This window comes from Melanaphis sacchari, unplaced genomic scaffold, assembly GCF_002803265.2.
Source record: "Melanaphis sacchari strain LSU unplaced genomic scaffold, SCAv2.0 Contig112_pilon_pilon, whole genome shotgun sequence".
Taxonomy (NCBI): Eukaryota; Metazoa; Arthropoda; class Insecta; order Hemiptera; family Aphididae; genus Melanaphis; species Melanaphis sacchari.
The window spans coordinates 652,251-672,323 of record NW_020270434.1 but is presented as its reverse complement, the minus strand read 5'-3'; the positions used below and the strand labels follow the sequence as shown (position 1 = coordinate 672,323).

Below are 20,073 nucleotides of genomic sequence, written 5' to 3'. Positions count from 1 at the left end.
TCTATCAAAAATATACATTATGTTGTACAATATACAACTGCTCTGTAAGTAAAATATTTGTTAGAAAACAGTATATCTAGATTATATACTGTTTTGTTCAAGTATTTGGAAATTCACTATTTGCTTAATTTATAAATGAATTTATGTATTTACCGTTTCCTTTATCATTTTAACACATATTTACATACATTTTTAATAAAAAAAAAACTTTAATATTTACTGTGTAAGTTAAAACATCAGAGAATATTTATTAATAAACACTAAATATTTTCTTTTTTGACAAAAATAGAATCACGATTCAGGTAATGTCGCATGACAGCAATATAAGCATGTGCTCTGTTGCCGTGTGTAGCATGGTGCAGTTTTCATCTACCCACATTAATATAATAAAATTCGTTTACCATGTTATAAAAGGTCAAACAACTTTATCGATATTTTAAAATTAAAATGTATTAAAAATATATAAACTCATTATAATATAATATTTTTTTAACTGAAATCTAAATTTTCAATATCAAAGTTATGTAATTATAGTATTTTTCTATAGTTTATAGAACATAATTAATATCGAGTATAATATTTATTAATTGTTACACTAAAATTATTTCTAGATAACAAGTAATTTTTTTTTCACACAAAAAAAGTTGATTTATGTTCTAAGATATAATAAAATAGTTATCGTTAAATAAATAAAATACCTTTTATTAAATCTGAATAGTTCCGAGTAAATTGATATATTTTTATTATGTGTGCTAATAATTGTAAAACTTTACTATAATAATAAATAGTATTTTATTTCCTTGTTCTATTTTTCAGTTTATAAATATTCTACAAAAATAAAACATACTCGAATAATATTGATCTAATATATAGACAGTTGTTTTGAATTTATACCAAAACCACAGTTTGAGATTAAAGTAACCCATATATTAGATTTTATTATAACTCTGTAAAACTAATTTCAGTGTAGTTTTAAGAGTGCATAATATTTATTGTATAGTGATTTGTTTATATTTGGGTGAAAAAAAAATTATATCAATCACAAAAGAAATGATTTGATACCCAATTGTAAATGTATTGAAAAGTTTATAGTTTAGGATTATTTATATAACTCATTATAATTATTAAAATAATGATTTAATTTGTATTATTTCATTAAACCTCTTAAAACGTATTTTGAAGTATGGATATAATATATAATATTATTATTATTATTACTTGGTACTACATGAATTATAATATTAAATTTTATGAAAAAAAAATCCTTATATATTATTGAGACGTGTCTACAGGCTACAGCAATATACTATTATTATTATTTATTGTTCTACTTTGTTTTTGTACTTTTCATGTGTTACATTACTTGTAATATAAAATAATATGATTGTAATAATTCTTAAACTGATTTTGCAATAGTGGAAATCACTAAAGACGAATATGGTAATAATATTCAGTTTGTGAAATACCAAATATCATAATATCTGGTTCTACGAATATCAACTTGATAAATAACTGGTGATTACAACGAATCAGTATATATCTAGTTGATTCTAAATCACCAATAGCGCACACATATTATGTCAGTGATAATGAGATACATATCTTATCGCTGTATTACCTTTGAACAGTGGTAATCCACTGTAAGCTTATAACTCATAAATTGTAATGGACGTATACATAAAAGTATATAAGCAGTCTCAAATATTTTATATTTAAATAAAGGTTTAATACAAATTACTATGGACAATAAATAGATTAAAGATACATATTGGTCGCAGTTCTAGTTAGTTACAAGCAGTGGCGTATCCAGGATTTTTTTTTTAGGGGGAGGGGCGCACACTGTCTAAAATTTTATCATACGAGTATATACTACCTACTACCAAAAACAAAAAAATAAAATAAACCAAATATTTAATGTTTATAATGCAAATAATTTGTTTATATTTTCAGTCAGCCATTAAGTTTATATATATATTTATATTATTGTAATTAATAAGTAATCAACCATGTTTAAATAGATAATATTATGATAATCATATTTAATGTAAGATTTTAATTAGAACAAATATTTAAATGTATTATATTATGCATGTTGTCGAAATTTTAATGATATTTTTGTTACACATTTATTTTTCAGATACTAAAGTTATTGTTGTAGTGTGTATACTGTATACGTTTCATCTCTGAATATGATAGATGATTATTTCATAATATGTAGTAAAAATTGTAGACGTAAATTTTCAAAATAAATTTGAACCTTATTCATCTAACCTACAAACTTTATACAGATTTAAATTTCATATATACCATATGTAGTTATATAATTTGTGTTCAAAAGGATAATATCTTATTTCCTAACTTATAGTTCATACTATATTGGGACTTGGGTCAAAGTTTTACGTTGAATGCAATTGGAATGCGTATAATATTAAATATGTGATCATATGTATAATTTAAACACGAGAAAGCCGAAGTACCTTCACTGGACGGTTTTTTCCCTCAAGATATTCAAGCCATTAAACTTAATTTAAAAAAAAAAAAACATACATTTTTTTTTAGTATAGATTGTATAATGTCCTAGAAAAAAAAAAACAAGCAAGAAGATAGATAATTCAGTGAAAAAACTCCAAATTTTAAATGTCTATTGTATTTGTACGACATTTTTACTATAATAAATAATAATAACTTTTTGAAAATCATGCTATTTACAATACAATATTATTTTAAATTTAATTTTGAATTTGAGTAGTACATCAAATCAGATTTTTTTAGATTCATTAATACACTGTGATAAAGTTAATAGTTTTATATTTATCTGGTTTTAAATTATTTCAGTAACAAGTAAGATAAAAAAATAATTAAATAAAAACTTTAGATACTATATACAGATACATTAGTCTTTATTTATTTATTTTTTTTCTATATACATATTCACAGACATTTAAAACATAAAAGTTAATGACACATTTAAATTCAATAATAATAAGAATAATTATTAACTATATCATTTTAAGATTCTATGGTTTTGATGTCATTTAAATTGAATAAATAAAAACTTCATTATATTTTAAATAAAATTGTTAGCATTTCTTGTGTATATTATAATATTGGTTTTTTTTACAATTTAACATAAATTTGATTTAATAATAGATATTCATAAAATATTAATAAATGGACATTATAGTATTATGTATGTATATATCGTCTGAAAAGTATTTATTTTATGAAAAAATGACTTGTCTTTTAAACTAAGCTTCGTGACATATTTATTATTCATAATTACTTATCTTATGATTTGAAATTAACGTAATATCATTGTATTATAATGTTGGAATTTTATAGTTTAATATAATTTTCTGTTTCTTGTTTTTGTATTCGATCATTTTAAAACACAGTTTCTGGTAATATAGACAACAGCATAAAACTAAATAGCACTTTACTTATTTTAATAAATTAAGGCAAATCAAATGAGATATGGCTATTACTTTTTTACAGTGATAAAATATTCTTCCCATCTTGAAATTTAATTTTAGCTTTTAAGCGTTTACAGGTCATTTAGTCCTTTTAAGCATCAAACTCTACTATATTGCTTTAAAATCTTTATTTATTTTAGATATTTTATTTATATGATTTAAAATCTCTCTGTATTTCATAGAGCCAAAGATGTTGTGGTCTTTCTCACAGAAATATCTTATTAGGTTTAAAAATTATTAATTATCTCACGACTCATTAGAATAGCCTTTTAAACTTGTTATATTCTATCAACCAAAAATGTTAGTATTTTTTAAACAAGATGGTTTTGAATATTGGGAAATATTGAGTGCATATTAGTAAATAAAATATTTATCTCACTGTTTATTAGTATGATATATTACTTAATTGCTCTGTTTTGGTGTTCAATATAGGTAATATTATGTTTCAAATATGTTTAACTTTTTAGAAACACTTTTATTCGTAGGTAGCGATTACACAGCTGAAAATATAAGATTTTTTTGAATTTATCTTAAATGTTATTAGGTAATAAAATAATTTAAAGTTTTTTATTTGTTCAAGTGTATATTGATTTTTTTTAATATTTTGATATAATATCAAACTATACTAAAAATATATTTATGTGAAACATACAATTCGTTATTATAATACATTTCAATGCACTTAAATAATAAAATGAAATAAAACTTTGTTTTTATTAAATTTATTACATCAGAATATAAATTGAATTTGAAATTATATTTTAGGAAATATACAATTCTAATATACAGACATTTTAAATTATTATAGAATAATCTATAAACGAATACATTTATTAAGTGCATATTTTTCAAATATATTAAAATAACGCCTATTTCGTAGCATATTTTAACGTTTTAAAAAACATTTTTCTATATATTAATAGTTTTATAGTTAGGTTAAAATTACCAAGTTAAATTACCTCTTGTTGGGCTTGCTCATCGGTATCGCCATCATCTAAATCGTATTTGTTCTCAGATCATTCGGAACATCCATTAATAACCATTCTTTAATGTCTTGATATTTTTTGCATGACCTCATTTAAAAAAATATTTTTACGATAAAAATTGATGATGATATTATATAAATAATATACAAAACGTGCGCAAGTAAGACCATGTTATATTTATTACAGACATACGACTGGATGTTTTACGACTGTAGAATACTGACGGGGATATAATATAAGTCCCACGACAAAAATGTTGATTATTTTTGTAAATATCGATAATATTGACAAAAACAAAATTCGTTAACACTTTTTAGAAGTAGTATAATAATTTGAAATAACATATTTTATTAGTTATTTTTGTCAACAGTCATAATAATAATGAAAACAATAATATCATGATTTGATACTTAAGGTTTAGAGAAGATAAGCTAGTTTTTTTTGAGCTAATAATAATATTCTATACCAATGTATATATATATATAGAATATGTATGTATTTTTTTCAATTTTTAAACGGACTCAAATAAACCAATTTATAGAATAACATATTTTGTATTAATATTCAAAGTATCTGTATCTTTCCAGTAACAAAAGGGTTAAATATAAAATCTTTTAGAAAATATTATATTTAATGATAATACATAACATAATAATGTGTATAGTTTTATTTAATAATAATTACTATTAGTACATTATTTCAAAAACTTTAAAAAAAAAAAAATTAATAAGTATAAGAATAAGATAATAAATACTGCCAAATATTCACACAGTGGTTCATTAATTTACTATAAATTAATTTTTAATATATTTTATTTGAAAAATAGAAATCCATTAACCAATACCAACAGAACGATATCATGTATAGCCGAAAGTAGCATGTTATCACGACAAAGGACAAACATAAATAATATTATGTTACCGTATCTGTTTTTTTATTTAATGTTTAATGTACATACTATTAAGTTATAACTTAACATTACGTATTATTTATTTATATATTTTACTATTTTATAGCATCAAAACATTTTATTTGTACCTCATCGAATTTACTTGTTATAAATTCCATTAAATCTATAAAAAAAAAAAAATAAAGAATAAAATACAAAAAAAAAAAAAAATATAAAAACATGATTACGATAGAATCAGTATGTTCTATTATCATAATACCTACAAATAAATTGTATACATAATGTAACGAATTTTTTTTTTTAAATGTCACAACCACAGTGGTGTGTGTGTGTGTGTAATAAGTATAGACGTGTTATCATAATGTAGTCTTCATACTGTTTACTGACATAATAGTGTATTATAATACAATTAGATATGTTTTTTTTTATGTTCTCAGGTCGATCTATCCACACGTATTTTAAAATCAGAAGACCGAAGAACGTTCGGCTCTCGTTCGACGGCATCGTGAACAGGGCAAACTCGCCGTTCGTGTTGACGCTATGCTTGCCCGAGCCGCTAAACCATAATTCTGCCGAGGTAAATGCACCGCAATCATACAAACACATTTCCTATCCACACGCCGTAGGTACTTCGTTTTTTCTTTCACGACGTTCCGTTTTTCTAAAACCATGTCTTATCATTGGTCCTGCTATTGAAAATTAAACTTAAATATACCCTTATAGGTGCGGCCATCGCATTGTCGGGGGGTCAGGTATTTTATGACAAATAATCGATGCGCCGTGCACGTGACACGTACGCAATATGATAACGCGTTTTACAGCCGTTCGCGCTGTCAGTGTTTCCGCGCCAGACCGTCTCTACGAATCAAATACCTGTCAACACCGCTTCAGACGGGATCATCGAATTAAGCTCTGATAAGTCATTACGGTGGTCTTCTCCAGGTCTAGATTTGGCGGGGGTGCGTTGACGAAACGTCACCCAATCAAATAATATTATGGTTTGCCCCGAAAAAAACGATTTAGCGGCTTAACTGTAGCAGATGTAGCACTGCGCAAATGATGTACGCTACAACACGGTTGTTTTCAACTTATTGCGTTCATCTGTCGTTTTCGTTGTTATTATTATTTTTTGTTTAGTCGTCGTTGTAGTTAGAGGACAATATTATGTTTGCATTTATATATACATATATATATATATATATATTGAAACTTCCATAAAACAAACTTTCATTTAACAACATTTTCTGTTTAACGAATTATTTTTTAGAATCATGACCTTTATTATTAATTACGCGTAAATTTATCCCTGTAGAATTAATCTGATGTTTCTATACTATAAATAAACTATTCAATAACAAACCTGTTTTTGTAAAAATTATCGTTATTAAATATTAATTATTGTTCTAAGACACCTAGATTAGATTTTATTGTTTCTGATAAAGATAAGACATTGATAGGCAAGCCGGTTAATTGGACTGTAGTACAGTAAATGTTTCAGATGATTTTTTTTTTTTTTAACTCGATGAAATTCAAAAATTTTACGAAAACGGTGTACAATTTATAAAATTAATAAACAAACGAAACTCACTGATTATTTATTTTGAATTAAAATTAAAAAATACATAATATATAATGAAATTAAAAAAAAATAATATATATTTAAGTATAATATGATATTTCATGTTTATTTTTAATATTATGTACAATAAACAGAATATGAAATTAAAATAATTAATTTGTAAAATACTTACCTTCTTATATACTATCTTCGTTTATACACTCGGATGGTGGAATGAAACCACACAAAATCTTAACTAATTTAATTAGCGGCGCCTTTGTTAATTCTAGATTTTAAACACTAAACACCATTTTTTTTAGTCGAAACATTTTCGATTTAACGTCATTATGAAATAGGTATTTTCTTATAAAATGTATGATACATTACTTATTATTTTTTTTACGACAATATACATTTATAATTAAACATTTCTATGTGAAATATTACAACATACACAAAATCCGAATTGAAAACGAGCAGTTAATTATTTATAGTTACAATACAAATATTTATAGCTTATAATAATGAAGTACCTCCGAAATGTCAAGCCACAACTCCGTTCATCTAAATTTTAAATTCTTTTATATAATTGGTTTCTCATTCGAAATTAAATTTGTATGTATCAAAGTACTTAAATGAATATTTTGCTTTATAATACGAAATTAAAAAAAAAAAAAATTATGTTATGTTAATAAATGTAAAAAATAAAAAAAATAGTTTTGAAACTACATCAAATTATATATAAAAATATTATTTTAAAAACTTTTCGCATATAGTTTTTATACACGCATGTATTACCATTGGGCTTATATAATGAACATTATAGATTTTATTATGTATGATATTGTTTTATAGGATGCCTGTTTAATACTGTATAAAACAGTAAAACGAAGATAATGTGCCTAAATGTGTGTAGGTTTTAGTTTCTTATATTTATATAAGATAATTTTTCTTTAAGTTGTCTTGAATATATAATTAATCTGATTTATATTAAATTTACATACAGTTTATAAACGAGATAATCTGTAGATTATTTTAAAACTTTTTCAAGATAATATCAAATTAATAGGCATCAGGCGTCTGAGGCGTCTGATAGGGTTGTTATCGTTTACTGAAACTATGTTTTAATTAACGATAAACCTACAAATCGGAATAAATAAGGACATGGTTTACAAAATCAATAAGTTGCTTGTTAATCTGATTTGTCACTTGTTACGATTTCGATAATAAATATTTATTTTCATAATATTATATATAACATTGGGAATTTATTCAATGTAAAATGGCTTGACAACGGAGTTAGTGTTATTACTCCGTTGTGCATTATAAACCTTCAGTAAGTATAATATTATATATACAATATTACATCGTATATTGTGTATTATCCCATTTTATTAGAATAATATTATTTATATAAAACTTTCGCAATATATCAGTACGTAAATTTAATATCCTCATTCTTCATATACGTAGAATGTGTAATATATGTATATATACACATTATATTAATACATTTAATATTGTTCAACAATTGTTAGTAGTACCTACTACATACTTACATAATACATAATTTTACACTTTTTTAATAATTTTGTAATATTTTTTCATGAAAACACAGTAAAAAAGTTTATTAATAAGTGTAGAACACTTTATTCTATTCCATTAAGGTTTTTAATAGTAAAATGTTCATTTTTTTTTTTGCTTTGCAAAAAATTGATTGGAAACAATTATTATTTGTAATAATTAAAAACGGTGATTTAGCTTTAATTACACTTAATGACTTTAATAATAACTATGTTTTGAAGTGCTTATATAAGTATGGTCGAGTAATATCTAAACATGAATATAGGTCTCTAAGCAATAAATCAAACAAACGACGGCAATCCGTTGAACTACACAAGATTCGAACATCTGACAATATCGAAAACTCGTCTAATTAGTGTTCTAAACCGTTCGACCATTAAAATACGTAGATATACGTTCGGTTATGCACGATGGCTTGGTTATTGAACATTCACTAAAAACCCTTATTTTCACACACATGTGTACGCAAACATAATAATGTGTATTATACACGCGTAGAAAATGTGTACATCTATAATACATAATTCAGTATATTATATTCGTCGTGAAATAAAGACGTTCGATTGAATGCCCTCTGGCGCGTTTCTTCGTTCCGTTCATAATATATAGGTATAGGTAGGTGTTAGTAGTTTCGATAAGGACGACAAAAACGAGTGATGGTATTATACACGCGCAAATCGACTACTCTCGAGAACATACATGTACTCCATATTAATAATATGTGTACACGTTATGAACACAAAACGTATAACATGTGTATAAAATATATAGTGTAAACTCAATAATATATGTAGGGTTTTACTTGCGGTAAAAACGTCATCGTGGTATGTAAAACGGGGCCCTTCCCCGCCACGTACAATACGATATACATATATTATAGTTGAACGGGTCAATTATTCAAATTCGGAAATTTCGAAAATGCATTTACACGGAACACCGCCGTGATGGCAATTTCAATCATTCCACGGCGGAACCGAACTCAAAATTTATTTATTTTTTGTGTCCCGTGCTTATTGTTGTTCCATTTGCGTATTATTACCGCTTGGCGATTGATGCCCCCGCCGGTTTGCGCGTTGTAGTTATAAGATACGCGTAGATATGTCGAAATGTCGGAATTTCGTGGCAATAGCGAAACGATGAATCGTTTAAATAAAGTCCTCCGATTACCGTACACGCCGATGAGTCGATTGATTTGACCATAATAATAATATGACAGAGGACGTTGTTAGCGACGAAAGCACGAGAAGCCAGAATTCTGGCTTAAGCCTTACACTAGGATACCGTGATTGGATCCATGTTAATAAATAACAGTCAATTGATAGCGTGACAACAGATAGTAAACAATAGATCACGCGCAAAAATTGATAGTCATGAAATTTTTTTAATTCCAATTTTTCACAAATTTATCAATAGTTTAATTAATAATCATAGATTTTCACAAATAAACTGTGTCAATAATTATAATAATAATAGGTTTTCAGAAATAAATTTCAACAAAGATGAAAATAATTAAAATAATAGTATCTAATAAACAAATTAAAAAACTTGTAGCTGCAAATAATATGCAATCCCTAGTAAATAACCTTCTTTACTTTTATTATTATAATCACTACATAAAATATTTAGTTTTTTTATTCAGTCATCATACTTTTTTTATGATGATTAATTTCTTGTGACTAATTGTTGAACTTTCAACCGATTATTTTAATTATTGACAAATTTGTGAACAATTGGAATTAAATTTTTTTTATGAAACTATCAATAATTGTCGTATGTTATCAATTGCCGCGTGATCTATTGTCCACTATTTAATGTCGCACTATCAATTAACCACTATCTATTGACGGTATATCACCGTTATAATGTAAACAGAATCGTATGTGTGATGACATGACGCATAATATTCACTGCAATGGATGCCGATCATATTGGCTCAAAGGCAGAAAAACAGAGGAGAAACAAAAAAATAACAACACAATACCCTATCGCGGTTTAGTACACTTGTGTAATTTTTCGTACACTCAGACGGCGGTGATGGTTTTCGAAATAAAATATTATGTAGGTGCAACGTCTGTATACACACTATTCCTCCCGAGCTACGCATTGTTTGCAATATTGACCAAATAAAAGTACACGATTCTCCCCCTAAAAACGAAATCTTATACATAAACGTATATATGGTAAAAATGTTTCACTCGTATGTTATATTATATTGTTACTCGTACCATATCGATGTGTAGAGAAATATTATGTATTCACGAACGCACATCCAAATCGTTAACCAACGCGATATATGCGCCATGTTATGTTTATAGTACTTATCACTATATGGACTAAATCACTGTAGATTTACAAAATAGATTTCCAACAATCTCTTGCACACAACTATAATAATATAGTATTTCTAAATGGATGTAACAACAAATGAGCTATATTTTTTATTTTAAGTTTATTATGAAAAATCTGCATTTTAAATTAAAAAATAAAAAGGAAAAGAAAAACACGTAATGTGTTCCTTAATTTTCATTAACAACTTTTTTTCTGTATTTACAAAGGGTTTGGAATTCAAAGGACAAATGGTCTTGTGCAACGAGTCTGGATCGTTACTATACGTCGGTTCACCATTGCTAGATGGATTGGACAGTCTAACCAGTAGAAGTCTATTCATTTCGGACATACCATTGCACGACGCTACCAGAGACGTGATATTAATTGGCGAGCAAGCTAGGGCTCAGGTATGAAACTTACTTAATATTTGTGTAAACTTAGAATAATTTCCGTTTTAAAAGGAAGTAACTGATACACAACAATAACAGTTTTATCAATTAATGGTGTTCAGATGTTCAACAGAGAAATGAAAGACATTATAATAATAACATCGGAGTAGTAGTAAATGCGTATAATTTATGAAATTCACTTGTTCGACTTTACATAATATTATCTATACAATACATCAATATATAAAAATTAATATTAATGTATACGTGACTTATAGACTTGGGAACTATTGAACCGATTAGCGCTTAATTTCGCACACTTATTTTTTTATATAATTTGAGGTGAGTTCTCGTAACTTAATTTTCTAACCCTTATAGATTTTCAAATAATTGCTTATACATTAATTTTGTTTTAGCATAGAAAAATCAAATATATATATTATTTTTTTTAATGTATAAATAAGTTGACATTGGTTACAGAAATAAGAGTGGAATTTATATAAATTAATGTTTATAGCTATAATTTCTTTATTCAAAATCACTTGACCGAAACAATATAAAGATGATTTCAAAATTTTCTTAAATATATCAGGAAACTTTAGTGAATAGTTGAATAGTTTCAACGGCGTTCAAAAATATACCTAGTAAATAAACCATTATCAATTGTCCGCCACAAGTGAATTTCTCATCTCGGTCAAATTAGTCCACAAAGCCAAGTACCCCAGTGTCTGATTGCCCATAGAATAGGTAAACTAAAACCAGCAGTTAGGTTAAGTACTATATTACGGTGCTATATTATATAGCACCGTATTTTTTATTTTTTTTTTTCCACGGGTGGAATCGGCTTACACAGCTAATAATATAATACAACATATAATATATATATCGAGTCATTATAATATCGCGTGTATCCTAATGATGATATTTCCGGTGAATCGACTTCAGGGTAAAAACAGTTAAAACACTCTGGAAAAAAAAAACATCAATGACGACTACCTTGGTGCAAAAAAACAGTCGTAACGGGTGGCGTAATGTTACGATTTATAAAAAAATTATGTCGACGAGTCACTCTATCTGATCCAAAACAACAACAACAACAACAAAAATAATATAAATAAACTTAATAATAATAAATGTAACGATGACGATGATGGTAATGATGACGATACGACGTCTTGTCGGTGTTTTTTTTGTACCCTCTCATCCGGTTACTATTCCCGTCGGCATCTGATGTACTCGAACATTACAAATAAGCTCCAGCTATAATACAACTTTTTCGTGTATTTATTCCAAGAATGCAATTGTGTTAGAGTATATTATTTTCATTATTTATTTTAAATGTACGCCCCTGTTGCCGTATTGAGTTAATAATTTTATAATAAAATGCATTATAAGCAAAATAAAATGTCTGGTTTCTGTGGTCTTTGCGCTACTATGAAACTAATTACCTTTGTACATTCGAACCGTACTGTTGCACATAACGATTGTTTTGTGATGACATGGTTTAATATTACAGTTGTATATATTTGTCTGATGATTAAGAGCTAAGTGCATTTTGAAAAATGCGACGATTTGCTACTAATGTGGTGATTATGAAATTATCGTGCTTAATCAATGCCTAAGTCCCTAAAAATGCAGTTTGACGAGTGCGAGTATTATTGTTTTTTATATAGTTTACAATACTCAAACAATTTGTTATTATTTTGTTAATATTCTATATAAAAATTGTAGTCTAATTTTATTTGTTGTAAATAATTATTAATTTTGTTTAATTTTGAACCAACTCGTCTCATTTTCTCATCAATTTGTTATTATTTTATTGAAAATAATCGATAAAAATGTAAAAAAAATGCTCATAATTTTCAAAGTTTTTCATTATCTTATTGTAAATTTTAAATAGGAAAAATAATGTCTGCCCTCAAAAATTCAAAGCATATGATAAAACACAAAAGAGTTATAAACACATAAACATTCTGAAAATAAAATTTTAGTGTATTATTTTAATTTTTAATTAATATTATTGTTTTATTTTTATTGCGATTAACAATTTGAAAAGAAAAAAATGCTTCTGATAATCTTTAGTTCTACTGGTAAAAAATTTAAGCGATTGCAATTCAACAAATTACACCATTCACCTCATCTATAGACGTAACATTATTTGCACAATACGGTTTTTTATGTATACCACTTGGCACTTTTCTAAATTACTATATCAATTAAATGAGTTAAGCCCATTAAATTTTTAGTTTTTATGTAACAATGTGACTAAAAATCTACGTTAAAATATTAGTATTGTATTTATTAAAGTATCTAAAATATGATGTCATGTGATATAGATAAAATTCAAAGTAAGACTTTCTCAAACAGATCGTATAAAAAAGGGATAAATGATTGGAATATGGTAATTTATTTTGAACAAAAAATAATATTGTACACTTCATATATGCTGTAGAGTACAATGATTGGTATCGTTTTCATATTTATTAAAAGACAGTTGAGTTTATTGGGATAACGTTGTTATTTTATATCGTCGACCGTTGTCGTTATATTCTGTTATAGTGCCTGTCATAAATAGATTTTCGAAATCGGTTTGAGAACATTTTATGGTGGTGTGAACAACCACAATAACAAAAGCAAGACGTTATATAGCATAATATATTTTCGACTAATTTGGGATATCGTTTGTAACCATTAAACAAATGATGGCCTATGCAAAATAAATAGAAGCAATAGTAAGGAGAAGCTGTTTATTGTCAGAGCAATAATATCACAATGGACCGTCAATTTAAACAGCTTATTTTTCAGTAAATCGTATGGAAAATCTGCGTCAGAAACCAATGACTAGGCGCGCACACAATCTGACGACCTCCTGCTCATCCGTTTGTTGTTTATTTCGTGATTTATTTTTGCATTTCGTCTACAATGATTTACTTGTCTATCCGCATTTGATTCGCTGCACCGCCAGCTATATACTATGCATCCATTATTACAATAATAATCTTATTGCGGTCGTACGTCCCATTAAATCGCGCGCCGCTGACAGACAAATTGAAAATCGTCTCCATGTAAACGTTATCGTAAAGCGGTTCCGGAAAATTGGTATGAGCGCTAAGTCGTCTTATATGCGCGCCGTTTGCAGTTAAAGGATTTACTGACCTACATAAAATAGGCTATAGAGATAAAGGGTTAAGACTCTTTAAAGATCCTTTTAGACCTTTTCAACGGACGACTTCAGTTACGACGGGATTTTGTGTTGATGATGGTGGCGGTGGTAGGGCCGTTGTGGTCGTCGTTATAGCGGAAGTGACTCGGACTGAGGCACTCGGATACAGTCGACAACTCTATTATTTACGGTGTCTGGAGTTAAAATTACTCGACGGATAAACAAAACTTATCTTTAAAACAATAAACGTATTATAAATTATTGTCGCTTGCAAATAATAATATGCCTATGACGTAATTGTTCGTTCGTCTAGGTTAATAGTGTTAAAATTAATGCTGTGGGTGTGTGTGTGTGTGTGTGTGTATGTGTTTTTTATTCAATTCGATTGTATCAAATTATTTTCACACATAATCATTTATACAATCATACAAATATTGGTTGTTAACTTTGATATTTTAAGCATACTCAAATGTATTTCGAAGAATTAATCAATTAAATAAATTCAACAGTTGGTGTACGTATAGTATGCAATCATGTAATTATAACTCCCGGTTGTCTTAAATTTAATGACTAAACATTATAATATTATAATTTACCATAATTATAATCACGATGATTGGAATAAAAAATGGTAACCATAACAACGCCACCGCAAAATATTAATTCTTAAAGGAGGGAGGGAGACTGGCTATCTCGGCGTATAATTATTGTTCGATCCCATATTTTTATCTTAAATCTTAGGTATACTTAAATCTTAAATAAAATATAAGTTTCTTTCCATAATAACGATCCAAATCTTATCGTAAATTAAAATCCATAACGTTAAATTTTATCCATACGATACTATGCGTGTGTGTATCCTAACGATAACCCAGTGCCAAATAACACTATATAATATAATATATTATATTGTAAATTTAGGTATATTTATGGTATTTAACGAATATGATTTTATCAGACTGTAATATAGACATCCTTAAGACGACCTACAATATCGCACAATATAGATAGTGTATGTGTATATAATACCTAGATTATAATATATATATTATTCTATATATCGGGTTTGAAAAAACTCGAAAAATCAAATTTCAGCAAATAAAATACAACTACAGGACATAATATAATCGTTATTGACATGCATCGTTTTGTCTAAAAAATACGTACTTTTTTTGTAATCGGTTATTTTTTCTAAAAAAAATATATCTCTAAAAATAATGTAAAGAAGGTCAAGAAGGTTACTTGGTTCAGAAAAATATTTTTCGTATCAAGTAATATTATTACTATATAGTAATAAAATTACTATAGTAATAAATTCTTCACATTAGTTATTAATTATAATAACTTATTATTAAATCCATAACCAAATATTAAAATAAAATATATTTATAAATCATACTAACATGAATACTTCATTAAAAAAAATATTATCTATGAATTTGTATAAATTAAGAAAATTCTCCTATTAAAAACAATTATTTTCGTCTAAAAAAGTATTAGTTGAATAACAAATATTATTTAATTAATCCGTTATAAATTAAAATAACGTCTAAAACGGTTGAAAAGGTTATATAATAAAAAATATATTTTTTGGTCAAAGTAAAAATTATATGTTTAAATGCATGAAAATAAATTTATATTTTTTTTTTTTTTTTTACAAAACAATTAACATTCGGTTTACCATATTTATTAATAAAAATATTACATTTTATACGAAAATTAAATTAGGTTTTAGAAAGATTTTTATGTAGTAATTAAAAACTTTCCTAACCTAATAAAATGATAGTAAATATATATTATTGTCATTTATATGCCAATGATAATTTGAAAAATATTTTAAAATTATTTGTTTATACATGTCACAAAATACAATGCACACAATATACAGTGTATCTCGCCAAAACATTACAACGTAATAACAACAATAACATTGCATCACAGTAACTCGGCGCATTAAAAAGACGCAGCAGACTCAAATTTTGCTAAAATCTAATAATTTCTGTTAAAACTTTTGTTATGCCCGTATTTTGCTCTGTTTGTGTTAAAATCAGTATTTCGTAATGAATCAAGTTACATTGAAACTGTTTGACGGAATGCCGCTGCGGGTCAAGCACTAAGCCGCTGTCAAATCGTCAGGTAAATGGCTGTTAATTTCAAAATCGATGAAGTAAGGAAGCCATACGGAAATTATTATTGTACAAGACTTATAATAATAAATTATATTTTATAGTATTCTCCTAACAACGAAAATCTAATAATAAGGTAAAATCAATGATTCAAAGGCTATATGGTTTTCAATGATTAAGCATTTACGACTTGAATATTATATTTATACTCATAAATACGTATGTATAACAAAACAAAAAATTACCTATGTCATTATTATAGCGTTGTGTGTGAACATAAACAAATGTAATTCTTTTTTATCATTCTAAAATTTTAATTACATACATACATATATATATATATATATATATATGTGTGTGTGTGTATATGCATCGATATCTCTATAACAAGAAAAAATAATATTTATTTCGAAAATAAAAACCATATTGATTGTTTAGATAACCTAGCCATGTCCGGCCCAACACGAAGATGGGTAATTTTTTCCCCCCGAGAAACTTGCTGACAACGTTTTGGCATCGAAACGACACGTACTGTGTGCCACCATTGAATTGGCTCGTTGTTTATTTATCAACACCATCAATGGTGGTCACGAACTTTGACTCATCAAAACGTGTGCTAAAAAATAAGTAAATAAATTAACGTCCGATCAACAGTGTAAACAATTAGAAAAATTCCATCGTCTTAGTGGTCGATCGGTGGTTATAAGTTTGCGCAATGGCCTAATTACTTTATATATAATACATATAATAAATTATTTTTGATGATAGAATGTTGAAAAAATAGCTATTATAATCTTTAGAAGTGTGTATTAAAAGCGTAGTTACATCTCATAAAATACAAGCAGTTTGAAAGTTGTAGATAAGTTTAAAACAGATAGATTCATATATAATAGCTATGTGTATTCTCAATCATTTAAAAAATTTAAAAAAATTATCGTATTTCCTATTAAAAATTTTTTGGTCAAAAACAAAATAATTATTTATGTCTATTTTCTTTACTAAAATAAATTTAAACAGTATAATTAACTAAGCATGCCAACCCTTATATTTTCATTTACTAATGCATTTATTGATATTCTGATTTTTTGTAACAAAAGATCATATTTTAAAATTTTAAAATTATTGAATTTTTTTCGTACTTTTTATGGCAATACAAACTTTTATTTTTCAACTGATTTAGCGTATTCAGTAGAGAATATTTTTATTTTTTTTTTTAATGTGACTTAATTCAAATTACAAACAAATAATTTTCCAACTATTAAAATATTCATATTAAAGATAATGGTCCTAAAAATTAGTACTAAAAAAATATAAAATAGATATAATTTCAGGTATACTATTTATTATAACTTTACCATTTTTAAATTTATAAGTTTCAATAGATTAATAAGAATTATCGATATTTTTTAAATTGACAAAGCTTTCAATATTATGGACTTAATTAATATACCCATAGTACACACTACACAGAGTCAAATACCTACAAATTCCAAATTCCCTTCTTTGAATTTTCATTTTAATCTATCAGTATCTTCAGGAAAATTGTCTACTAAATAATCTAAAGTAGAAAAAAAAAAAGTTTTTAATTTAAAAAAAAAAAAAAAAACAATCATTTATATTTCCACAGCATATTCCTTGTGTAGTATAAGAAAAAATTGAAACATTTAAAAATATAATTTTTAAGTATGTTTAAATATTTATTTCAAAAATAAGATTTTGAATAACTGCATTGTTAGAAAAAAAATATATTTTTACATGCTTGAATAATCGCTCTATATAACAACTCCATTATACGGCTTTCCAGCAGTCAACTAACCGTATAAAATAATTATATTTACTATTTGAATGTTTTGTTTCAAACTTGTTTTCTAACACGTATAAAATATACATTTCGCCCAGTTGGAAGATACACAGATTTAAACGTTAGTAATAAATAATAATGTACCTATATGAATTTCAAATACATATGTCGCATTTGACATTCTACAAAAAATAAAAATAATAACCGAACTTGTAGTGTTTCCCGGGGCTTGCATAATATTCCCATTTAAACAATAGGGTAAAATTACGGCGAGCATTTGCCTTTGGCGTATGCGAATAAACGATCATGTGCGTGCGTGCCTATACAATATGAGGTCGAGGAACCAATAATTGTCTAGTTCAAAGATCCACGTCCATACGTTGAGTACAATACAATATCGTCCATGTTATTTAATAATATGCGTTTAAAGCAAATACATGTGATTTTCAATACTACTCAGGGTTAACAATGGTTTTTTAGCATATCCGATAGGTGTCCTAAATATATTTTGACAGCGATATTAATTATAACTGTGCTGTTAAACTTCGCGTTATTTTCTTTTAGCTCGTCGAACTATTTCTTTAACAGACGATTACTCGACTTTTATTTTTCGTTTTAATACCACCGCCCGCCGCCTTTCTAACAATTTGTTTTTTTTTACTTACACCACTTTATATTTTTCAAATAAGTGTAATTCGATAAATTATATAGCGTGAATAAAAAAAAAATATGTATAATATTATACATAAAATATAACAAAGTTAGAAAATACTTAACGCATTAATTTAAAACTGAACAGAACTCTCTATAACGTTAATAACTAATTTTAAATAGATACAAGTTTAAATAAAAAGAAATTTATAATCAAAATAAAATACCTGAGAGTACTGAAAAAAGTTTCAGCATCGCAAAGTTCTGAAATGAATTACTGAGTTTGTGTTTATATTATAAGATAAAATGAAAATATTATTTTTTAAATAATTTGACAGTTATTTCGGTTTTTTCAATACGCTTCACAAACTTTTAAAGTATTATAGAAAAATGTTTGACATTCTTTTTTTTTAAATTAGTATAATAAAAATAATAACTCCAAACGAACATAGTAAAGCACCTACCTAAAATAAAAGTTCACAAAATAAATTGTGGTTTTAAAATGTTCTTCAAAAAATATTTATGCATATGTATTCATTTATTATTCTCTTCAATTACTAAAACATAATATATATATATATAATATATATATATATATATAGTGTTCATTTAGTTGCGTTAAACGAGCTGCATCTGAATTATTTTCTTAATAGTTTAAACTAATTAAACACAATAATGAATAACTTTAAGTAGCTTTTCTGATAACTGAAATAATATTGAATTTTTTTTAGTCCAAACCTATTGTAAGCAATAAAGCTAATACCTCGTTAAAAATCATTCTTTTTCCATGTATAAAATTGAGACTACAGTTAATATTATTATTATTATTACTATTATTACGCCCTTTCGGGCAAAGAGTGTACATAAGTGATATTATATAAACATAGAAGATTTACAGTAATTATAGAGTATATAGGACAGTGAAAAAATATTACATTTTATTTTATATACATATTAATTATTTATTCGAAACCTAGACTGAAATAGCAAATTTATTATAAATCAAAAAACAACACTGTTGTGCTCTCTTAACATATGACATAAAGCGCGTTAAAACTGTAAGATTGCGAGTGGAAAGATAAATGAAAGGCACGGCTTGCATTT

General features: G+C 26.2%; 1 protein-coding gene across 2 annotated transcripts in view; it reads left to right on the top strand.

Moving 5' to 3' along the window:
• LOC112603869 (head-specific guanylate cyclase) overlaps positions 1-20,073 on the top strand; it is a 238,542-nt gene that overhangs the window by 126,199 nt on the left and 92,270 nt on the right. For both annotated transcript variants that reach the window (XM_025352666.1, XM_025352665.1), the window contains 2 exons: positions 5,807-5,946; positions 11,067-11,246. In XM_025352666.1, coding sequence (XP_025208451.1) covers positions 5,807-5,946; positions 11,067-11,246 — 320 coding nt within the window. The remainder of the gene's footprint in view (positions 1-5,806; positions 5,947-11,066; positions 11,247-20,073) is intronic.